This window comes from Mesocricetus auratus, unplaced genomic scaffold (assembly GCF_017639785.1).
Source record: "Mesocricetus auratus isolate SY011 unplaced genomic scaffold, BCM_Maur_2.0 Super-Scaffold_100013, whole genome shotgun sequence".
NCBI lineage: Eukaryota > Metazoa > Chordata > Mammalia > Rodentia > Cricetidae > Mesocricetus > Mesocricetus auratus.
The window spans coordinates 82,301,505-82,327,046 of record NW_024429196.1 but is presented as its reverse complement, the minus strand read 5'-3'; the positions used below and the strand labels follow the sequence as shown (position 1 = coordinate 82,327,046).

The following is a 25,542-nucleotide window of genomic DNA, read 5'->3' as shown; positions in this document are numbered from 1 at the left end:
TTAGTTTTTTATTCTCTTCTCCAAAGAATGTGAGGCTCAATGTACCTGTATGTCTGATATGCATCCTTGTTTCAAATTCCAACCTATCTCTAAACCTTTTATACCTTTTCCTTACCAGATTGCTACCTTATCTTTGTATATATCATACAAAGTTCTAAATACTATGATACTGTCCCCTGAAAATTTCTGTTATATATTATTTTATAATGCATAAGCCATTTTAGATAAAAGTGAAAGCACATATAATAATAGGTTGAAAAAAACTTAAATGATTAAGGAAACAACAGTTGATGACCAACTTAAGACAGAACTCAAAAAACAAGTCCTAAGAAATAGCCTCATTTTTTTCACAAGCGGTTAAGTTAGAAAAGAAATTCTCTCAAGTCATTCCAAACTGTTTCCTTTAGAGCTAAATAATTTAAGAAAATACACAAACTGCTGTGCGTAATTCTATTTTTAGAATGAAGAAGTTAGCATGAGTTTTAAGATTGGATCATTTTTAGGTTAACTACCACCACATGTGAAAGATGTTTGTTCTTAAATAGATGCCAGCCAAATATAAAGGGAGCAATTCAAATTTAATACTTGCAATTAAACTTGAACCTCAGTCCAGAGCTTCTCGAATGAGCAATTCTAAATGAGTAAATGTTTACTTTTAAGTATAAAAAGAACAGAAATTAATATCTTACACACAGTAAAGAGCCAGTGAGATTTCAGATGAACAGCCAGAGTGCCAAGCAGCAGCAGCTGAAGTCAAGCTGTAGAATCTCATTTACTGGGCATCTCTGTGGCCTGTTTCCCTATGGTATGTTCACATTTCCTCCATCTTTTTCATGTCTCAGCACTTATAGAAGATGGTAGCCCATGAACATCAACCTCAAGTAAAAAGATCAGTTTCCTTAAGGCTGGAAGGTGGCTCAGGCATTCCTGACCTCAGTTTTGAGATCAATGCGTCTGGGTACCTGAAACTCACCTATGGTACACATACTGTATCTTGGCTCACTGTGCGGGAGGTGTGACATTATTTAAATTGTGATCAGTGTACTACTAGCAGAGTAATGGCATTCCTGGGAGCTAGTTAAAAAGGCAGATTCACCAGGGCAGCAGTGGCACATGCCTTAAATCACAGCACACAGTAGAAAACAAACAAACAAATTCAGTTTTGGGCTGTACCTCAGACCTACTTAATCAGAACCTGTATGTCAACAAATCCCTAGGTGATTTAAATGCACATTAAGATTTAAAAAATATTGTTTTAAGAAGCTTTCAGGGGTAAAATCCAATGAACTTAACAATCATTATATTTCATGCAAGTGTATTTAGAGTATATTTTATAATCTTAGTAAATTCCATACTTGAGTAAAATTCAAAATTTCTTTATACAAATTTGTTCCTAATTTCTGAAAATAGGCAAATGTTTATTTCTAACTTAGAATGAGGCACATCCTTACCTGCTTGTAGACCTGTCGTAAGTACATGATCTCCTCCACTGTCCCCAAGGATATCAGCCTAAGTACTTTAACATCTCTACACTGACCAATCCTATACGCTCTGAAAATTAAAAACAACAAGTCAACTAAAATAACCTGAGGTTTCAGAGGCAGCTTCTACATGTAAAAGTGGAAGATCACAACATTTTTAATACTCTGTGTTTGGGTTACATGATGTTATTTAGTAACAATGCAAATATATCTAGAGAACTTTATTTTAAAGTCTGTTTTGTATGTTCACTGTCTATCTTTAAGGAACGTGTCTGGAGATTGGTTTGCCATTACTTTGAAAAGGCTGCATTTTCCCGTTATAACTTCAGAACATCACAAAATACTCCCAGTACTTCTAAAACATTTGTACAGTATTTAAAAACTGATCATGGGGTATGGGATGTAGCTTAGTGGTAGACCACTTGTCTAGCATGTGCAAAGTCCTGCAATACCAAGAACTGGAAAAAATAAAATAAAATAAAATAAGAAATAGTGCATATTTCTAGATGAAGGGAAAAAATGGCCTGTTACTTAACCTTGCTTCCTGCAATAGCAATACAGGCTCTTAACTTCTAAGCCATTTCTCTGGACCCTCATATTTCATAACTTTTATTTTTAGCCTTCTACATCCTTCTTATTTTGCACGTATGTCTCATAATAAGTATATACCTGAATCTAACTTTTCCATTGTATTACCATGCCTTTTTTTCTTTTAGAGTCTCAACCTATTCAAATATACATATACTCACATACATGTACACACACACAGATATACAAGCACATATAAAATAAAATAATAAAGCCATAGAGCAGTGGTTCTCAAGCTTCCTAGTGCTGAGACCCTTTAATACAGCTTCTCACATTGTGGTGGCCCAACCATAAAATTATTTTCATTGCTCTTTCATAACTGTAATTTTGCTACTGTTATGAATCATAATGTAAATATTTTTTTTCTGTTAGTCTTAGGCAACCCCTGTGAATGGGTAATTCTAATCCCATTGGGGTTGTGACCTCCAAATTGGGAACCAATGCTGTAGTTTCACTCCATTTCCAGAAGCAGAATGTGTAGAGAGTGAGGACTCGTCATTTGTGTTTTCAAATGGTAGCAAGTGATCACTATGTCTTGTACTTATAGTTGATGCCCCTTAATTTTTTCTAGCATTTAAAAATATCATTGTTACAGATTTTGAGAACTGATCAGAATACTGTTTCCTGAAAGGAAAGAAAAATTCGAAAAGTGCCTTCTTCCTGAATAATCCTGGTTATTCACTAAAATTACATGGAGATTCAATTCTTATCTACTGATGTTTTTATACCATCCTTTACTATTTGTGAGAATTTTTCCTTTCTAACTGTATGAAGCCTCTTAGCCACACCGCCAATGACATTTAGCTCTGACTATATACATGGAATCTTCTTTGGCCATCTCTGATCTGTTTGTTGGCTTGAGCACTGCTCTCGGGGTACAGCAGTACACTCCTGAGTTCTCAGGTGTCAGGCTGCTTTTAATCTTGTTTTACATACTAATGTGTCAGCCACTGATCACAACCACAAGTCCAAGTGGTTTTCTTTCTCATAAGATTATAACTGCAGCCACAGACGAAAAGTCTGACCTGCAGAAACAAAGCTGATTTCCATTTTTGCTAACTTGATTTTTCTTTTGGGTTTTGTTTTTACAAATCCTCTTATTTCTCACTCTGGGGTACTTCAGTCCTCTTTATCTTCAGAATTAGAAATTTAACAAAGATACAGATTTCATCTCCCTCTTGGCCATTATTTGTACTGTTTGGCAGCTCTTCAAAATTAACAGTGTTCTTCAGATACATTGTTAATTCCCTGCCCTGTCCTTCAGTCTTTTACTTTTATTTCTGGAACAAACAGATGATGGGTTTTTTTGGGGGGGAACAATGCTTTCCTTTCTCTGTATTCATATTCTGCCTCCATTTCATTTCACTGTTTTAAAATATACATCATTTATATCACATTGCTCTCTGTACTTTACTATTCGGACTTACCAGTGAGCTTTACCTTAGCAAAGGCTTTAATTTCTGAGAACAATTTTTGTTCACTATATGTGTATGTTCTTATTGTACTATGCTATTTTTGTCTTACCCTTATTTTAGTCCCTTCAACGCCTGCTTTTCCCTGTGGCTCTTTTCTTTCATGCTGCTACTTTTATGAATATGCCTCATAACTCTTAATCTCTCTTTTGTAATGAAAATAAAAAAGCATATGGATTGCAGTGGAAAGATGGTCTGGATTCCTACACAGGCAATAGGTTTATTCGATTACTTTCCTTACTGTGTACTGTGGAGATCTGGGATTCCTGATTGGTTCCACTTTGTGATCTAATTCTAACACACCAAGAACTTTTCTAATCTTGGTTTCCTACTTAACTTATGAAACGGTTCTTTAAGGAACTCATCCCAGACAAGCTCTGTGTAAGAATGAGGTATAGAAAGGAATCTTGCCTCAGTCTCACGTTACTCTATGAGCTTCCCAGGACAAACACCCTCGTCTTGTCCTGCAAGTTGTCAATTTATGCTGGCAGTTTGTTCTGTTCTGCAAACCTGACTGGTTTTCTCTCTGGTAAGCCTCTCTTACAAGTTTTCTCAAAATTTCTGAACTACTAGTAACAAATTGTCCTATTTTTCTTTGGTATTATGATCTTATTCACATTAGTAGGATTTGGGGGTAGAAAACAAATGGCTACTATCAGCCTGCTGTTTGAATTTAAAAGATTAGGGCCATTTTTTTTTAATACAAATTTTCACCAGGCACCTACCTTATCTAACTACAAGCAATGTATAAAGTTCAGGAGTGATTTTAGGTTACAAGAATTCACAGATCATTTACATTTTGTCAGAATCATACCTGTCAATAGCTTGAAGATCATTGGCTGGATTCCAAGTTGGATCAAATAATATAACAACATTGGCACCAACAAAATTGAGACCTAGTCCACCAGCCCTGGAAAGAAAAGAAAACAGCATATTAAAATAGCATAAACTGTTAAGAGGGATGGTTGTATACATTGTAATCTCAGCACTCAGGACGCAGAAGTAGGAGTCAAAAGTTCTAGGTCAGTTTAGACTGTTTAAGACCATTTCTCAAACAACCCCCACCATCCAGAATTGAACAAATCACTGTGCCCTCTTTCTGCTGCCAATATAATATTATATTGCCATCTTTTATATAAAAGTAGATGATCTAAACAGAAATATGCTTATATATCTATTGTGGTGATATCTTGCTTGTACAAATAAAGCGTGTCTGAAGATCAGAGAATGAAGTTCGCCACTAGCCAACCATAGAGTTCTGGAGGTCTGTGCAGACAGACAGGAAGTGAGATGGCTGGGTAAAGAGAGGATAAAAGGGGGAAGAAACAGGAACTAGCTCTCTTATACACTGAGATGCTAAGGAGGTAAGGTGAGGCTATGGTTTGTTCCTTCTTCTCCCTGATCTGTCTGCATTTTCCTCTATATCTGACTCCAGGTTTTTATTATTCAGACCAATTACAAACTCCCTTTTACAATCTATGACATGGTCAAAGGAAATTCCTAAACAAATTGACCATTTGAATCTAAATAGGCAGACTGATAGAAATCCATGTGCTATGCTAGTTTTTAATAATTTTTACATACCCAAATACCATTTCTATAGGATTTTCAAATAGAACTAAAATAATTTTAGTATATTCTTTAACTTTAGTATATAACTTAAACAAGTAGAAGTTACAGAAATATTTGTCCAATAAACCCAATCACTGGTCCCACAGGATCTTGGTTTATAAATTTAAAACTCAATCCAGGACACATACGTATTCTACACTCACATAAGTAAACCTTACATAACAATGGTTGTGACCTTTCCATATTGTGAAATTTCTTGCATTCCCTTTTTAACAGCTAATTTACAACAGTGATAAATTCTATATGTTTTAAAAGTAACAGTTACACACACACACACAAAGTGAATATTCCAGCTCTAAAGAAAAAATGAAGTTTAGAAATTTACATGAAAATAGACTTGTACTATTAAGGAAGGTCACACAATCACAGAAATAAAAGAAAAAACCCCACATGTTCTCTCACTCATCCCAGACTCTAGCCAGTAATATATGTAATCATGTGGACAACATGAAGAAAAGAGATGAAAGGCCATAAAGATTAGGAGACGAAGAAAGACGAGTATGGGTGATGGGCACGAGTCAAGAGAGATCATATATAGAGAATTATTCTTCTGGCTCTAATCCTGTCATGGATATCTGGGTCTTGGTGGTGGCTAAATGCATAAAATATATTCAATCCTAAAGTGTAAAATTTAATGTGAAGCTCCACAGCTTCCGCTCCGAAAGCCTAGTCTAAATGGATAGCAGTATACTAAGTTTTACAGACTCTGGGTGTGGTTAATTTTAATGTGTGATGATTTTATTTTTTGCAGGTTTTTTATAATAAAGCTCATACAGTTAAAAACTAATTGAAAATAAAAGGAAGAGCAAAACTCAAGTCCAAGGAGAAAAGTTTTGCTTTAGCTTTCCTCCACTGTCTTCCTAACCCTGCCTCATAAGCCTTTCATTTACCCGTTTCCCACTGTGTCAGGAACATCATCCTACACTCAGATATTCACACACTGATGCTCATCATCCAAAGGGGAAAAAAAATGGTAATAATCCTCTTCCTTACAACATGCAATTAAATGGACATCAACTGTCCATGACTCTACAAGGAGTCATGCTAGATATTTTCATATCTGTAATCCTCAAGATACACTTCCCATCCCCTGACAGGGGTCTCAGTGTGTAACCATAGCTGCCATGAAACTCACTGTGTAGATCAGGCTGGCCTTGAACTCACAGAGATCTGCCTGCCTCTGCTTCCCAAGTGCTGGGATTAAAGATGTGCATCACTAGGCCAGGCTTTTCTCAAGATAAGTTTAAGAGCCAAACACTTTTCAGGTAGGGACAAAAGGTCTCCTAAGCAGCCCAAGTTTGTATTCAGACTGAAGCATCCTGTTAGATTTCAGTGCTCAAGAGAAACTGACTTCTGTCTTTTTAGAATTAGTCTCCAGAGCTAATACCAAAAAGATTCCAGAGAAGCTGGGTGGTGGTGGCCCACCCCTTTAATTCCAGCACTCAGGAAGCAGAGCAAAGTGGGTCTCTGTGAGTTTGAGGCCAGCCTGTCTACAGAGCTACTTCTAGGATAGCAACCCTATCTCGAAAAACAAAGCAAAACAAACAAACACAAATTCTACAGAGACTTGAACCTATGAGGAAAAGGTTAAATAGGGAAAGAGTTTTGGGAAAGAAGACAACAACAATAAAATCCCACCATGGAACAGTTAGGGTAAACATGGGAGAGAGTTGGATGCACTGCAAGTAGAAGCTACATGAGCATCTGAGCATATCTATGTCTACCAAGCCTTTTCAACTGCTCCAGGTAGGCTCTTGAAGGAGAACCAGACATTGATTCATCTTGGATACCCCACTGTGCCCCCAAAAGGCCTCTGCAGTTAGGGGACTGAAAGTAAAAATGACACCTGGCTGGTTAAAGCAGAGGCAAAACTTCTTTTAGAAAAAAAAAATCATGTATTTCTAATGATGAGTTGATTCTCCGACATAATATAATTTAGAAGTCTACTTGCAAGCCTATGCTTTGGTATTACATGGCTAATAACAAGGATTTATTCTTTAAACAATTGAATATGATTGTTCATTTCTGGCCAAGGACTATTATTTGAGACAGAAATGTTATGACCATGCAGGCTATTTGTGTCTAAGAATGTCTTTCGTATTCTACTCTTGTACTAAGTGAATACATCAACTTTAACTATATTAATTAACAAACTGCATTTTATTATTATGTAATAAGTATAATAAAGGGTCAGATGAAGTATTCACTAAACGTGCTTCCAAGAAAACTAATGAGTAGAAAGGGCAATATCATAAGGATGCCAACTTCCTTCAAAACCACTTATAAACTCAATGATTTAAATTAACAAACAAACAAAAACCCTAATCCCAGATGAGAGGGATGATGCGAATTTCGTACTCGTCTATGAGTACGAAATTAATTCCACAAAAAATGGCAGTGGAGCATTCTTTAAACAAATTTAAAGAGCATTTATGAAAATCTAAGAGTTAAGGTACAGATATTCTAGGGAAGAGAAGACTTAAAGGAAAAATGAGATTAGAAAACACAAAAAATTAGATTAAAAATGTGGTTGTTTCAAATAAAATCTGTAAGATTGAAATTTTACATCCTTACAGACTCAGAACAAGTAGTACAAAATGTTTAATAGCTGATTTAAAGAATATATGAGGTTCTACTACAAAACCGGGAAAGCAAGAGAGGACAGCAATCTTAAGGCCAGCCAACAAAGCACACATCATCTAAAACAGTGGTTCTCAACCTGTGGATTGCAACCCTCCTTGGAGGTCACATATCAGATATTTATATTTTGATTAATAACAGTAGCAAAACTACAGTTATGAAGTAGGAATGAAGAACTTTATGGTTAGGGACCACCATAATATTAGGAGCTGTATTAAGGGGTCACAGCATTGCACAAAGGAAGTGCAAGAAACAGAAGGCATTTCAAATAAACAAGAGAAAAGCACTTCACGGAGGTGGAGAAGACATGGTTTCCGGGATGTGGCACAACAAACAACCAAGACCCAAAGTCTTGTGACTCAAATATCACAGTTAAATTTCAGCAGACGTCCCCACAGAGGATGGAGAATCAGAGTGGCATTTAATGACACTAAATACCAAGCAACAATGCTGTAAGGCCTTCAAAGACTTGAAAGGAAATCATTTCCAGTCTAGATTTCTACAGTTGGCTAAAGTATGAATTCAAAGGGGAAGGCAAATAAATGACATTTTCTGAATTGAAGGCTGCAAAAAATTACATCACGTACATCCTGGCTTACAAAGTTACTTGAGAAAACTTTCAAAAATAACAATGGGGGTAAATGAAGAATGAAGATGGCATGGGATACAGGTAAAGGATCCAACGCAATGATGTAGTGAAGAAGGCTTAACATGACAGTGTTACCAGTCTAAAAGACAACATGCTGAGTTTGAGATGATGAGATCAAAGACTGCTAGCAGAAAATCTTGATAACACAGAGGACTCAACATAAGAGAGAATGCAGAAGAGAAGAAACTGATAGAGGAGAAAAAAACAGGTCATGACTGAAATACAAAGTGAACTCAACTGTGCAAACATAGAACAGTGGACCCAGTATTCTAACGGAGAGTTAGTTTGCCCACTGTTTGATTATATTCCTTGAACTGGCTGGAAGGTAACCAAGAGAGAAGTTAGTTTAGTTCTACTTAATCTGACATTAAACAATGTTCAGAAAATCACAATGCAAGTTGCTGGGTTTTGATCTCCAAATTTTAAAGCTAACCTATGGATACTAATCTAGTTAGCTCTGCAGGAGTTAGAAACAGTAATAGCACCAACAAAGTAGTTAACAGGAAGCAAAGGTCAAAGAAAGGGTGGGTGTGGTTCTGTATTTAATGGCTTACGCCAAAAATTACTTCTTGAATTCAGTCACACATGACTTTTGCCGTGGTCAGGACAGTTAACAGAAGGCACAGGGAAACCACACAAGTGGTTTACAACTGGTCTCCAAAGCATTTCCACCAAGAGAACAAAATGAAAACCTATAAAATATGTAAGGAAACCATGCACCAGAAGCAAGAGCCTGAGGAAACAGCCTGATGATTAGCATCCCCAAGTACAAAACTGAATACAGTAAAATACCACTAATAAACAGATCTTAGGGGCTGGGTGTGGTGGTGCATGTCTTTAATCCCAGCATGTGGGAGGCAGAAGCAGATTCAAGATCAACATGGTCCACATCAGGCCAGACAGGGCTACAGAGTGAGGCCCCCAGTCTTAAAAAAAAATAAGATCAGCAAGATGGCTCAGCAGGTAAAGGCACTTGCCACATAAGCCCTGGAACATGAGTCTGATCCTCTAAGCCAGAGGTTTCAACATGTTGGTCGAGACACCTTTGGGTCAGAACGACCTTTTCACACAAAATAGATATTCACATTACAGTACACAACAGTAACAAAGTTACAGTTATGAAGTAACAGCAAAAATAATTTTATTGTTGGGGGTTGCCACAACATGAGGAACTGTACTAAGGGGCCACAGCATTAGGAAGGTTTCGAACCACTGCTCTAATCCTACATAAAAGTAGGAAAGGACTGACTCTATGAAAGGGTTCTTTTACCTCCACATGAATACCATGGCATGAGACTTCCCCAACAATAGCAAATAGAAAAACAGATGGTGATTAAAATTACTGAAGAATTAAAGGACTAGAAATTACGGAGAACAAAGTACATATGAAATAAGGTGGGCTTGTACAGCTCTAGTAGGGATTCTAAAAATGAAGGTTTTTCTTTAAACATGAGGAATGCAATGTGTCAGGTATGTAGGGATTGAGACCAGAGCTGTTAGCAGAAAAGTGGACCTGAGGTGGTCACAAAGGTCTCTGCACTGCTGGAACCTCTGTTTGGTGTGTCTGACACATGTCAGAAGTTAAGAATGCTGAGGTGTGCAACAGAACTTAGCTGAAGGCAGTACTTGATGCTTTGTATGTAAGGACTTAGATGAGAAATGTTTGGCATCGTCCACAGCAAATGAAGTTCAAAAGCTTCTCTCCTCTTCTAAGTTGCAGGAATTCAACAGAACTACTCCTGCCATAGTCATACCACTGCAGCCTGACTCTTCATCTCGGGACTCAGTTTGTGTTCTACTTTTGCATTTCACATTTTATTTCTAAAGTCCTCTGGTTCTCTTTTTCAAAAAAAAAAAAAAAGGTGAGAACAAACCTTAAAATTCTCACACAGAATGCCAAAAACAAAGTATTTATTATGCTTCCAAATATCTTTCTTAGGTATTTCTACTGATTGAAATCTTTTTGATAGAGTACATTTTCTTTACATGGTTCTAATTAGAGATTCATTAAGTAGGTGCTAGAGCAAATTTATCCCTGGTAAAATCCTAGGAACAGCTCCAGTTGGGACAAGGCAGAGAAGGCAGTAGTGCCAAGCTCTGAGTAAAAAGTCCAACGGTACTGACCCTAAGACACTTACACTATCCAGGAATTCCTGGGAGTCAAGGTTTGTGTTTTCAATCTTATCTTTTAAGCCAGTCCTTACAAGAGGAATTCCAGAATGATACGGTAATAAAAGATTAGGTAAAATTCAAGATACTGCTATTCTAACTACAAATGATAGTGTTTTTTACTGCTTCTTAAAGTCAAATAAAACAAAGCAACATAAGCCTACTTGTTGAAAATTAATCCCAAAATAGTTTTAAAAACAACCAGATAGAAATCAAGCTATCAAGGTTTATTTTCTTACATCGTGGAGACAAGGCAAATGTTCACATCTTTTGTACTGTTGAACTCTTTCACAATCTTGAGTCTTTCCTCTGATTTTGTGCTTCCATCAAGTCGCCGGAAATCGAGGCCAGAAGCCATACAGTATTGCTGCAGCACATCAAGCAGCTGGAGGGAAGTAGGGAAGACACAAAGTCTTCAGTCACAGGCTTTGTCCAATCACTGAGGCTACATCTGGTGAGCACTGATCACTGGGCACACAATTTCTGTCTTCAACTAATGAGCAATTGATATGGGGGTCCTGGGTGCAAAGGTAGGAGAGTGATTTCCTCATAAACACCAGGCCCAGGCTCTATTTCCAGCACCAAAAAAATAAACTTTTCTCACTTTTAATCTATACATTTCTTTCCATTATGCTGAAATAGACTGAAACCAAATATATATATATAACCATTGGTCAAATAATTTATGTAAACATGTCATTTTCTAAACTTTAAAATATCCTAACTCTCTCAAAAGAAAATCAGCAGAAAATACTACTTTATCTTTGAGTTTGATAGGATGGTAGCACCCTATCTAAGCTCCACACATAACTGAGCGTGCTGGAAAGGTCTGAATTGCTTTCTTCAACACAATTTTGCTGTGCGGATGAGGAGAACATGACAGTAATCTCTACTTCCTTGTGCTCAGTGCCTAGAGACCCAGACCGACCAAGCAAGAATGTTCTGGATAGAACTCACCTTGGTGGAAAAGGAGAAGAGAAGAACCTTATCTCTCTGTTTCCGAAAGTGATTTAAAAGCTGCTGGAGAACCTGGGAAGGAACACAGGCCATCAGGGACCAGTGCCGACTTCAAGCACACTTTACACATACAGACAGCACTGGAGAGTTCCTGAAAAAGTGTTCTACACAACACTAACCTCAGTCATCTCTGCTAGTTTCCTTTATTTATTCCAAGTTAACAAATACAATATTTATCACATCAAAGGCTATTCATCATCCTGTTGTCAGGAAGGAAGGACAGTTCCCAAGCCCATTTCATCTCATCTGGTTTTAATAAAAAGAAGCATTTTAGATGGATTAATTTAATTTCTAGATATACTTTTATACCTTTATGTTAAGAAGCTGAATTAGCAAAGCATATATTTTAGCAAATAAATGGCTTTCTAGACAGACAAAATACAATGCTCTCAGTTTGTATCAAGAAAGACCTGATGTTTATTCTCTAAGATACACACCTCTTCTTACTTTCTCCCTCTTGTTTACTTAAAGTAAACCCCAACTTCCAGATTGGATTTTGACCTCAAAGTGCTAATAATCTGCCCTTATATTCAGGTCTTTGGAGAGGAAGCAACAGTTCAAAGACTGCACATAGCAGAACCTAGTGTTTTTAAGCAGACATTCCCATATCTGGGAAGGTAGCACACCGTGGGAAGGCAATCCACAGAGAGAGGAATTTTCTGTACCAAGTATTACTGAACTATGAAAGAAACAATGTTATTTATTTGATGATAAACATCTAAAGAAAAAAATTATACCCAATATAACAACCTTTCAATCGTTTATCTACTAACTTTATTCTAAATTTGAGTCTTACCCTCAGTCTTTGAAAAAACATGATATGGAGGTTGCCTTTTTAAATCTACTCAAATGGTGAATAAAAACGTCACAGCCTGGGGAAATATTATTTTAATATCTGACAGCATATAAAGTTTTATTTGCATTTAGTTTACTTTTAAATGAAATAACTGACTTTATGAAGGACATGTATTTGATTTTATATAAAACTAATACTTTTAATTGATACAAGCCACTTTTTTAGGTTTTCAGAACTGAGTATAAGTATAGAAAGCTCCCACATACTATCCCTCATCTCTCTTTTTGCAATACTGGGGATTAATTCATGGCTTTGTGCATGGGAGGCAAATACTACCTCTGAGCTATATATCCCCCAAATACCTCCTATTAACATCTACATAAAGCAATTATTATTATTATTATTATTATTATTATTATTCAAGAGGTATCTGTGAAAATGATACAGAATACTGGACCATCATGAACAGAATTTGTTTACAGTTCTGAATTCTGATGGGTGTATCATGACATGGTTTCTTATTACAACATCATATAAAATAGTGTTACTGCTTAAAAGTCCCTGGTATTTTACATGTGCACCTTTCTTCCCCCCAGGACTCCCGATCTTTTTGCTGTCTTTGGAGTTTTTCCTTTTCCAGAGGGTCACACAGATGGAGCAGCACAGTGTGTAGTCTTTTCCAGACTAGCTTCAATACTTTAGCAATGTACACTTAAGAGTTCTCCAAGTATTCAATCCTTTTTTTTTTTTTTTTTGAGAGAGAGAGAGAGAGAGAGAAGGTCTCAATGTGTAGCCCTGGCTGGCCTGGAATTCTTTGCTATGTAGACCATACTGTCCTTGAACTTGAGTAGATCCACCTGCCTCTGCCTCTGCATCTAGAGTGAAGGGAGCATGTACCACCATGTCTCACTCAATTGCTATTGTAAAAACTATGCCATTTTATGGCTGCACCACAGTTTATCCATTTGCCTTTTGAAAGACATCTTGATTGCTTTCAAGCTTTGAAAATTATGAATAAATTTAGGTAGGGTTCTTGTGTTGGTATAAGTGCAAACAGTAAAATTCACTAAATCTAACTCTTAGGTAGATAACAAGGATAATAGATAATACAGTAAGAATATTTCATTTTTCTATTTTAATTTATTTCATTTTATTTGCATTGGTGTCTTGAGGGCATGTATGTCTGTGTAAGGGTGTCAAAGTTGTAGTTACAGACAGTTGTTAGCTGCCATGTGGGTGCTGGGAATTGAGCTTGGTTCCTCTGGAAGAACAGTCAGTGTTCTTAACTGCTGAGCCATCTCTCCAGTCCCAAATTTATTTATTTTCAATTTATGTGCATGCATATCTGTGTAAGGTGTCAGATCTTGAGTTACAGACAGTTGTTTGCTCCATGTGGGTGCTGGGAATTGAGTTTGGGTCCTCTGGAAGAGCAGTCAGTGTTCTTAAACAATGAGCCATCTCTCCAGCCGTTCATTTTCCTATTTTAAATATCAAGCACACTTTACGTGTTATGCATTTAACATTACTCAAAGTGAAAGCTTTGTCTCAATCACCAACTGTTCTCTAGAGTGAGCACTCACTCTGTAGTTTCACCTGTGATGGAAGAGAGCCACCGGCTGCTGTGGGATAACCCTCTCGTACATTGTAAAGATCTGTTGCTCGAATTGGTTTAATAAAATGCTGACTGACCAGTAGCCAGGCAAGACATAAAGGCGGGGTAACCAAACTAAGGATGATGGGAAAGGAAGGGTGGAGTCAGAGGAGCTTCTGGCTAGATGCAGAGGGAGCAGGGTATGAATATGCCATGCTAGCAAAGGTACCTCCACATGGCAGAGCATAAATAAGGAATAAGAGTTAATTTACATGCAACACCTAGTTAGTAATAAGCCTGAGCTATCCACTGAGCATTTACAATCAATATAGGCCTCTGTGTGGTGAAATTTGGAAACTGGCAGGCGGGGAAGAAACATCCATTTACAAGTGGTCTGGACTTCACTACGTTAATAGCTATGCGGTGGCAACCCTTGTTTCATTTTTACAGTCGCACAACGTTGGGCAGTGTCTTCCCTCGTGTTTCCTTGCCATCCACCCTTCTTCTTGTATCCCTTCAGATCTTTTGCCCATTTTTAAGATAGATTACCTAATTTTCACCACTGAGTTTTAAGAGTTCTCTGTATACTTTGGATACCAATCCTACATCATTTTGCAAAGATATCCTGGTCTGTGGCTTGTCTTGGAAGATGCTAATGCATTAAACCAGAAATATTCTGAACAGAAATCTACTCATGCCACTGGACATGGCTTCAGATCTGTCGTAATCTGGGTATTTAAAAGTAAAAGCAGAAATAAGTAGTAAGACGTGATTTTTTTTTCCTGACTGCAGGTCATCACTGGACTGATATAAGGAAAAACTCACTAAATGAATAAGCATAAATTAAGGGCTTTTACCAAAAATTCAAAAAGGACAGTATCATCAAAATACGCTGAAGCTCTAATAATGCAGGTGCTTACTTGACCCCCACAGAATAGGTCAATCTACCTGTGAATCTGAGAGTATTCACAGCAAAGAAATGTTTGGATATAAGTTCTTACATTAGTCAGACTGGCCTAGAAAGATGAACATGGTGCCCTTTGGTCTCAGAGCACTGAGCTGGGCTCCTTGGCCTTTCTCAAGTGCATATGTGATATTTCTTCAAGGAATTCACATGTCTGAATTCACAAATGATATGCAACTCAATGACTTGAAGGTCTTAACCTCACGGTCAATAATTCTATGACAAGCCTATATATCACAAACCAGCATGTTATGGGTGATGCTGCTAAGTACATGATAAGAAACAAACAGTCCTAACAGTACATATCTCCAGCTTATCACTGTCAAGATCTGTTTGACGAGCAATCAGTAAAAAGCTGCAAATCAACTGCTTTCCATTCAAACCAAGATGTCTAACGAGCTTCCAACAACCAAAATCAGTATAAAGATGAAAATAATCATTATCTTAACTACATACTATAATTTCTAAGAATAAAACTCCAAATAAATTTGGCTCTTACATCTTAAAATTTTAAAATAAATAAAATGGATAAAACAGATTGCAATATTTTAATTACTTGTTGGAATAAATCACTATATTCTCAAGAGTACACACTAATTTATTTTTAAAAATAAATTTTTAATGCAATTCTCTTTACTACTTCTATTTCCACCTACTTTGTCTCACTAAATTTCTAGGTTCTAAGCAACTAAACTACATTGAGCTTATCAAGATTAACAGCTAAAAGCATTTCTAGATAAAGCACTAATTGACTTTGAATTACTTCCTTTTTATTCCCTTTGCCAAAAGAAATAAATACCTTACCATCTGTGTAATTGTAGTATAAGGCTGAGAATTGTTCTTTAAAAAAAATCTGTGAACCCATAAATGAGGATTTTTTTTTTTTTTTTTTTTTGGTTTTACGAGACAGGGTATCTCTGTATTGCTTTGGAGGCTGTCGGTCCAGCCTGGCCTCGAACTCACAAGAGATCTGCCTGCCTCTGCCTCCCGAGTGCTGGGATTAAAGGCGTGCACCACCACCGCCTGGCGATAAATGAGTATTCTTGATAGCTACTGAGGAGCCAAGCAAACCTGCCTTCTTGCAGGAGGCCAGAGGCTGTCAGCAGTTCACACTACCACGGCAGGGAACGTCCGGAGCCTCATCAGTCAGGGCTACAGAACCTAGGCTTATTATCCACACCCCTCCTTTAGCAATGCCACACCAAGAACAACATGTGTGGTGATGTATTATTTATGATTTAATAAAGATTGCCTCAAGTGTCAGAATGAAAAGCCAGCCACACTAGTCAGCTATGGAAGCTAGGTGGTGGTGGCACACACCTTTAATCCTAGGACTCCAGAAGAGGCAGACTGATCTCTGTTAGTTCAGGGCACACTGAACTACTCAAATGGAACCAGTCTAAAAAGAGAAACAGTTCATACAAAGGTGATCTCAGCCCTTGGGACCACACACCTTTAATCCCAGCACTAGGGAGGTAGAGACAGGAATGATATGGCTGGGTGGAGAGAGGTATATAAGAAAGAAGCAGAGTCAATCTCAGAGATTTATCTTCCAATCAGCTGAGGACAGGACAGCCCTTTTAGCCTGAGGTATGGGTAAGAGCTAGTAGCCGGCTGCTTTGCTTTTCTGACCCTCAGGTTAAACCCTAATATCTGTCTCTGGGTCATTTATTATTCTTGTTATAGCCATAGGTCAGTTTCCTGGAGTAGGACAAATACTCCCTTGCAATTTTACTATCCAGGTCAGCAAACAAAGGTTGTAGGCAGAAAATCCAGTGTGGATTTAGAGGCCTTGTCTCTGCACATATGTGTTAAGAGCATATATTTTAAGTGCTCTGAAGTCCAATAGAAAAGGCTGAAGTATATTTGATACAACTGCCACTGAGAACCCATTGTGTGCACTGATCTATACGCAGAGGTCATAATCTCCATCACGTCTCAGTGTTTGGGAGACTGTCCTGATTAGCTGGTATCCTTGCTGTACTACTGCATCAATCAAATCTTTAGCGCGGCATCCCTGGTTGAATTGCAAATTGAAGGAAGAGCACATACCTTCATTTTCCCACTATATTTGGGATCAGAAAGTGTTTCAAAGGCTGCATCTTTGCTTTTCTGCACAAAATCTGGGAATCTGGAAAATACCTGATCACATAGCCTCTTGATAAGTGTTTCCTGGAGAGAAGGAAGAAGAAATTTCAATGCACACTTAAACCTGCAAAAAATAAAACTGTTTATAAAAAAATATATTTATGAGAAACGTTATCTGCCTTCTGTAAGTCCAAATAATGTTAAATATGTATGGTTTTGATGAGTTCTTGACACTATGGATGTGGATACTGTATCATTACTTTCTCAAGATTTCCAAAACAAGTAAACAAACATTCCCAAAAGAGTGAATAATAACAATCAAAGATTACTGTATCAAATTCTTTTTTTTTTCCTGTGGCTTTGGAGGCTGTCCTAGAACTAGCTCTTGTAGACCAGGCTTGTCTTGAATTACAGAGATCCACCTGCCTCTGCCTCCCGAGTGCTGGGATTAAAGGCATGGGCCACCACAACCCGGCTCTGTATCAAATTCTTAATGGATTTCAAAATCAGTTTAAACAGCACCAGCTACAGCACAAAAAAAAAGAAAAAATTCTTATATTGTTTTGGAGGCTGTCTGTCGGTCCAGCACGGTCTCGAACTCACAGAGATCTGCCTGCCTCTGCCTCCCAAGTGCTGGGAATAAAGGCGTGCGACACCACCGCCTGGCTCAACTGCACTGTCTTACTCTGCAAGTGCTTTTATTTAACCCTCAGCTTAGAGAGGACTGGTTTTTGACAGTTTGGGAAACAGCCTAAATATTTAATATGCAGATTATCATGTATCTACTTACTCAGCATATAAGATAAACATAATTAAACATATTAGCAAATATTTTGATGCAACTTATTGCATGGAATTGATTTATCAACAAAGTAAGTTTTTTTGGTTTTTGGTTTATTGTTTTTCAAGACAGGGTTTCTCTGTGTAACCCTGGCTGTCCTGGAACTTGCATTGTAGACCAGGCTGGCCTTGAACTCCCGAGTGCTGGGATTAAAGGCAAACATATAAACACTACTAGACACATTAAACAGCTATTTCTTTAAGATCAAGCTTTTTCACCCTGGTTAAAATTTACATGCACATGTTCCTTGATACATAAATGTCACTTTAAAAATGTATCAGTATTGATGCTGCAAATTGAGCTCAGTGCATTGCACATGCTAAGCAGGTTCTGTTATTCAATTATTAAATCTTAAAGTAAGCAAGTTACATTCCTCTTCAAGTTTACCTAAAACACACTTAAGAGTATTTAGCTAAGATACTGTGAAGGAGAAATCCTGGAAAGCACTATGTCTGCAGGGACTGACTGATTAGAGCTGCAATACTGTGGATAGATTGGAATGTCACAGCTTCAGAACTTAATTATCTTATCTTAGACAGAGTTTTTAGTCCCACCCTCTCATAGCCATTCCTTGCCTACCTATGTGTCAGACCTAACATTCTGTGACTAAGAGATAAATAATTCAGAATCCTAGTTTCTACCAATCCAAAAACTAAGAATGTCATCAGATAGCATTCTGGACCTATAAAAAAGCTTCCTTCATCCTGCTGTACCCATCTCTCTGATGTATCACTAATAATATATTAAAACTTGTCTCAATTTCTGATTTTCTTTATTCAATAAAGTTTCACAAACCACTTCCATGTTAAATGTGGAATTTGGGATAAAGTATACTTCTCTTTCCAGGCTCTGGTCCCTAAAATGGCTCCAGAATAAAGTATCTCTTTACTCCCTTCAAGATGAGAGAAACAGTTTTTGTGCCAACACTATACAGTATAAGTTTTATATCAAAAGCATTACAGAGAGATGTAAAGTCAACTCCAACCTGGTACTTTGAGGTGCTGGCAGTCTGCAGCAGTGCAACGTGGTTAGCTACTTTCTGTAGCACTGTCAGGTAACTAAGACACAAAGTTCTCACTTTGTCACCCCGTGAATTAGTCTGTAATGGAAACAACAGAAAACACAAACAAGAAAAGCATTAATAATATAGTTAAATAACTAATAATAAAACACAACACTAATACTTATTGTCTAATTCTCTAAGACAGTGAAGGCCAACTGCTTGGTAGAATAATCGTGAATCACAGACCTAGAATCACTTTTCATGAATCATAATATAGCAACATTTATTTAGCAAAAGAGGAGTCTCCATTCTGGAATAGAACAGTGATAGGAAGGCTGCCATTAAGACAGTCCTGGTAGCAACACAATGATGTAGTCACACTACAATGAAGAGTATTTTACTCTCTGCTTATGCCAAGCTCAGCAGAACTGAAGACACTCTAAAGAGACACTTGTCTCTCAATCTGACTATCAGAAACAATGGAGCCCAAGAAAACAGGAGTTCCCCAGGAATCTCACGCTGGGAGGAGGAAAAGACACCAGCCAGAGAGGCAAGTTGTCTTCTAGAAAGATTTCATGAAGTTCTAACAACTTGTAAAATCACCTTATAGACTGAAGTCCAGACACTGATGGGACAGTGGTGGGCAGGACCACACCTTGACTGGCACTGCTTGGATGTGTACCTCCTTGGCCTCTATTTAAATGCTGGTCTCACTTCTAGAATGGGCAGATGGACTTGAGGGATTTTTTCTGGATATATGCCCTTCTTCCCAATGTAGCTGTGCATAATAAATCTCCTTTTTCTCCTTTCCACTTTTAATTTCTCTCCTTTAATTGGATTGACTTGGAGAACAGGGTATGACCTCCGAAATTGGATAACAAAGCTAGAAAGTTTTCTAAAAATATGTGGCATTACAAAAATGGGAATGATTGAAAAGAGCAAAACTGATTAGATGGAATAAAAAGCAATCTAGAGAAATACTTGGGTCCCTGTAATGATCACAGATATGTGACATAAAGAAGAAATTGTTAAAAAGCTGGGCAGTGGTGGCACACACCTTTAATCCCAGTACTCGGGAGGCAGAGGCAGGCGGATCTCTGAGTTCAAGGCTAGCCTGGTCTACAGAGTGAGTACCAGGACAGCCAGGGCTACACAGAGAAACCCTCCCTGCCTCAAAAATCAAAATAAATAAACAAATAGCAGATGGAAAAACAAGCAACTTTTTGCTGCTAAGAAAACATTTTGTTCTTCTAACACAAGTCTCTATTAAATGAACACTGTGTCTAGGAGTTGTGCTTCATCAGCAAAGCAGTGATTCATTCTTACTAGCAGTGGATGAAACATTTGTGAAAATAAAAAGGAATTTTAAGATGAAAGGATGCTATTTTCTGACAAGAAGTGAGAAGATACCAAACTGGAGCTCAACTTCTAAACTAGGTTTTATTGCTATTTGAATATTGCATTTTATAATGTGGTGATTTGATATCATAAAGCATTTCTGATTAACTTGTGGTTACGTGTGTGTGTGTGTGTGTGTATGTATGTGTGTGTATGTGTGTGTGTGTGATGCAGACATGTATGTGCCATGGCATGCATGTGGAGACCAGAGGGTAACTTTTAAGAGCCAGTTCCTGCCTTCCACCTTGTTTTGAAGCAGGGCCTCTCCTATTAGCCCACAAGTCGCCAGGAATTTTCCTGTTTGCAACCCCATCTAACCAGGAGTGCTGGGATCACATACCCCGCTACCGCATGCTGTCTGTGTGGGTTCTGAGAATCAGAACTCAGCCTGTCAGGCTTGTGTCATAAGGACTTCTCGCCAAGCCATCTCCCCGTCCCTTGACAACTTTTTAAAAACATAACTTCTAAAGTTAAAGAATTAGAAAAAAAAAAGTGGTTTCATTGAAACCAGACCAAAACAGTGAAGATGAATGGAAATGTTTGCCTTGTAACAGCAATTTCTCCTTTTCCGGCCACTGCCACAGGTACAAGGCTGAGCGGACTGAAGGATCAAAGCCACATCCTCTGTTTCTAACACTGTTTGATAGACAGCTTTCTGGAACTCTGTCAAAGAACAATACACCATCTGTAGACAACAGAGAAGCAGTTACTAGAAATGTCTAAAGAAATGAGAAGAATCATCACAATGCCCACTAGATTTAATGAGGATATCAGCATAATCACTTATACTAACTACCTGTGCTTATGTCTATGACGATTACTCCCCCATTCTCTTTCATTCTTGTTCCTCTCCTCATTTTATATTATACAGACTATCATCTCACTTTTAAATAATCCTTATAATTAATTTATTCTCATTTTTACTTAAAAGAAAAAGATAAAAAACAAACCATGTGACTTTGTTATTTATTTCTCAGTATATCATGGGCCTCCTTAGAAATATATCAGTCTATTATGCAAATGAATTATGATAAATTAAAACAAAAGACTTTAGAACAATAGTATAAATAACAAATGCTACTGAAATACTTGAAAAACTGCAAAAACATTAAAAATTTCATGTTACTTTAGTTACTTGTATTTAGTATCTTGCTATAAATTCCTAAAATTAGTAAAGATAAGAATTAAATATATGCAAAAGCAAACTTAAGTTCCTTTTATATGTCCAAATTCAAGGAAAGAACAAACAATTGCACCAAGTTATAAGGAACACAATTTCCCTTCTACTTCAGGCAGTACTAGAAATTAGCAAAATGCTTCTAGATAAGTATGAAACCAGTGTCATAAAACCAAGTTTATCCATAATAGGCCATAAAGAATGTGAATACAAAGGAACAGCCACTTATTTTTAAGCATTTTTATAACTACAATGGTATAGTATTACAAAAAAATACAGGAATGCCTTTAAAAACACTACTAGAATTTTAAAAAATATGTCTATAGAATATAATTACTCCTTGCTGCACAGTCTTGAATATAAAAGCACATAAGAAGAGCAGGAGGACATAGATGACAGTCGGTGACTACAATACAAAGGATATATTAGTATTCAACACTAGCAGTTACTAAGTGTTTCTTATGTGTCATGAATTTCAGAGCAATCATGTGCCTATCATTATTGGTTCCCTAACAAACAACACTGGTCTGAGAACCCCAGTTAAGCTGCTCAACTGAAAAAAAACAAAAAACATTAACAAAAACCCTTTTAACTGGGAAAGCCAGAGCCCAAGTTCTAAATCTCTAGGCACAGCTTCTCTCTTGATGTATTTTGTTTGTATTATTCCTATTAAATAAATTACACACATACATGCACCCCTGCATGCAACATTTTGGAAAGCAGAGGTTCATGAAGTACTCTAACATAATAATTTTTGCTTTAGATAATTATCAAGTCACTTATCATCAATTTTCTCAACCACCATATCAGTACCCAAATTTATCTTTACAAGGTGCCCTAAGAAAACTGAGCATTTGGTATGATTTACTGATTAGTAAAAAAATTAAAAATCTTAGACAACTCCAATTTTCTTAAACAGTAACAGTATTATTTTCTTACAAGTTAAAAATTAGATCAGTAGCATAACTACAAACAGCATTCCACATAAAGCCAACCTAGAGGGGAAAAATGGGGCTAACCCAATTTAGTCCTATAACTAGAATTAAGATGCCACAGAGCACACTAAACAGTAGTATGTGAGAAGGAAAATACCATTACAAAAGGAAGCTGTCCCCAACTCCTTAAGGAAGAGCTGAATCAAAAGCCTTGATAAAACATGAGGATCTGGTCTGGGTTTTTTTGTTTGTCTGTTTTATTGAAAGCATTTTACTGTGTAGACCTCACTGCCCTAGAACTAACTCACTATGTAGATCAGGTGGGACTGAACTCAGAGACTCATCTGCCTCTGTGTTTGGGTGCTGGGATTAAAGGAGTGCATCACTAAGCCTGACTTAAGATGTGCATTAGATACACACTGTCATGGCTTGGACCCCAAAGGCCCCCTACAGGCCCCCAAGCCAACACCCAGCTCACTGGCCTTGAGCACATGGAGCCTTTAGAAGGAACCTAGTTCACTGAGGCTGTGTCTCTGAAGCGGGTATTGTGTTCCTGCCCACCCCTTTACCCCCCTATCTTTTTCCTTCTCACCATCATGCTCTCCCACAAGTCACAGGTCTGAAGAACCATGGACTAAAGCCTATGAAATCAAAATAGATGTTTCCTCCTTTTACAGTGACCTATCTCCAGTTATATCATGGCAATAGAAAGATACCTGACACACGTACTAATTACAGGCCTATTAGCTAGCAGGTCAGGAAAATTAGGAAAGAAATAGAACTGAGCTCAGTTGATGTTTTCTGAAATCCCACATGTAACAAACTTATTCCGCAAAAGGAATCCTAAAAAGAAATGTTTTTAGGGAAAAAAAATATTGTGATGAGGAATTCAGTAAAACAAACAAATGCAGTTCTCACCCGGTCTTCTTTCTTAGGCAACTGACCCTTGATAAGGGTCTTGGTGCGCCTCAGAAAACAGTCAGACATCTTTTTTGCAAGCCTGTGCATAGCTTTTCGGCCAGTAGCAAGCTCTCTTTTTGTTGCTGTGTGTCTCTGACCATGTTCCACTGGGTCAGAAAACTGCTTCTTGAAGTAGCTCTTGCTACCTAAAAGTCCTGGCACAGCCCTTTATAAAGGCAATAAGAAAAATGTAACAAAGTTACTAAATTATCTTTTAAAAAAGTATTCAATTCTTTTGCTTGTAAAGAATATATTCAGTGGCTTACTTATTAATAACAGCAAAACAAGAGCCAGGAAAACAGCATCCCTTCTTTGCGACTGTTTAAAACCGAAGGTGATGGGACTGGTAATTCAGCACTTATTTTCTCTGGGGACTAAGATGATGGAGGATGTCCTTCTGTATGCCGTGATGAATAAAGCTTTATGGTCAATGGACAGGCTTCTTATAGGCTATCTCTCTCCTAATTATTAACCCATTTCTATTAATTTATGTATACTCCTATGGTCTGGCTTACTGAGGAGTGTCCAGGTGTCCTACCTTCCAGGTAGCTACATGGCGTCTCCTGTGTTGACTCACTCTCGGCATTCCTCTTCCCAGCATTCTCCTAGTCTGGCAGCCCTGCCTATACTTCCTGTCTGTCTACTGACTGAAACAGCATTACTCATCAACCAATAAGAGAAACATATTCACAGCATACAGAACGACATCCCCCATCACTAAAATTTTTCACAGGACTTCCTACACTGAGATATGCTTAGGATTGGGTATTTCTGTAAACAGTTAAGTGATGAGTTTTCTGGATGAGGAGCTGTGATGCAAAGGGCTAGTAATCAGAAAACAAGGCAGCATTCAGCTAAACACCTACCCAGAAAATGCCTAAGCCTTTCACTCACCAGTCCATAACACACCACAGCTCCTTCATGTTGTTTTGAAGGATGGTGCCAGTGAGGCCAATGCGGACCTTGCATTTTATAGCCTTCATGACTTCTGTAACTCGTGCTTTTGGATTCTTGATTCTATGAGCTTCATCTACAATGACAGCTGACCATTCCAAACTACAAGAAAAAAAAAAGGAGTGGGGAACAGTAAATGCCTTTACCTTAGTCTGAAGAATTTAGACAGCATTTTTTTTCTGCCTAACACCTTCATCTTTTTATGGTTCTACTGCTTCTCTTCTGGCTAAGTGACCTTAGGTCACAGAACACTACTGATAAATAAACATAGAGGAAAAAATGAGAAATGAGAAAAGACATAATGCATGGGAAACTATAACAGGGTTAGAGATCATGTTTGATAATGCTGGAATGATAGCTATTATTTAAATATCATTATGTAACAATTCCTCCTTTAAGTAACAAACCAGAAACAGATACATAGAAGAAACAAACTGTACACTGATACAGTCATCAGTCTTTTCTGAAACTCGTAATGAATGCTGATTACTAAAAAGGTTAGTGCTGTGACCCCAGTAGAGACATGAGCAGCTGCAATGGTCAATCTACCAAAAAGAACAAGTGCTGCCCATCAGCGTGGGAGATCAGTGGGGGAACACAGCAGAAGTGCTGAAGACCCAAAGCCAGGATAAACGTCCAGAAACCAGTCTAATTAGAATATTGGGGCATGAAGATAACTGTTACGCCAGGCAGTGGTGACACACACCTTTAGTCCCAGCACTCAGAAAGCAGGCAGATCTTGAAGTTTGAGGCCAGCCTGACTATAGAGTGTGTTTCAGGACAGCCAGAGCTACACAGAGAAACACAGCTTCAAAAAAATAAATAAATAAAAACAAAAATGAAAATAAAAACAAACCAAAAAATTAAAAAAAAATAAAAACAACAACAAAAAACAATTACAACTGGGTGTAAAATTTTGAATAAATATCCAGGAGTTCAAAAGAAAAAAATCAGACACCATACACAAAAATGAACTTAAGATAGATTATAAATCTAAATATGAGGAAAAATAATAGAATTTATGAAACAGACCAATCTTCCTGATTCTAAGTCAGATACAAACTTCTCAAAAGTTCTTGTGATAAACTGGATGTTCTCAGAGTTACAAACTTTTGCCCTTCTGAAGACATCCTTAAGAAAATGAAAGGCACATACCGAGAGAAAACATCGGCAAACTATAACTGGAT

The 25,542-nt window shown here is 37.5% G+C and overlaps 1 protein-coding gene across 7 annotated transcripts in view; it reads right to left on the bottom strand.

Annotated features, from left to right (window-relative positions):
* Ercc6l2 (ERCC excision repair 6 like 2) overlaps window positions 1–25,542 on the bottom strand; it is a 97,980-nt gene that overhangs the window by 36,180 nt on the left and 36,258 nt on the right. For 6 of the 7 annotated variants that reach the window (XM_021232049.2, XM_040756140.1, XM_040756139.1 and 3 more), the window contains exons 5-13: window positions 24,296–24,457; window positions 23,360–23,567; window positions 20,874–21,014; window positions 18,914–19,027; window positions 17,052–17,171; window positions 11,589–11,660; window positions 10,871–11,016; window positions 4,356–4,451; window positions 1,452–1,551 (exon numbers count right to left, since the gene is read on the bottom strand). In XM_021232049.2, the coding sequence (XP_021087708.2) occupies window positions 1,452–1,551; window positions 4,356–4,451; window positions 10,871–11,016; window positions 11,589–11,660; window positions 17,052–17,171; window positions 18,914–19,027; window positions 20,874–21,014; window positions 23,360–23,567; window positions 24,296–24,457 (1,159 nt within the window). Of the gene's footprint in view, window positions 1–1,451; window positions 1,552–4,355; window positions 4,452–10,866; window positions 11,017–11,588; window positions 11,661–17,051; window positions 17,172–18,913; window positions 19,028–20,873; window positions 21,015–23,359; window positions 23,568–24,295; window positions 24,458–25,542 lie in introns of those variants that run through there. The other variant, XM_040756142.1, reaches the window with a different exon arrangement.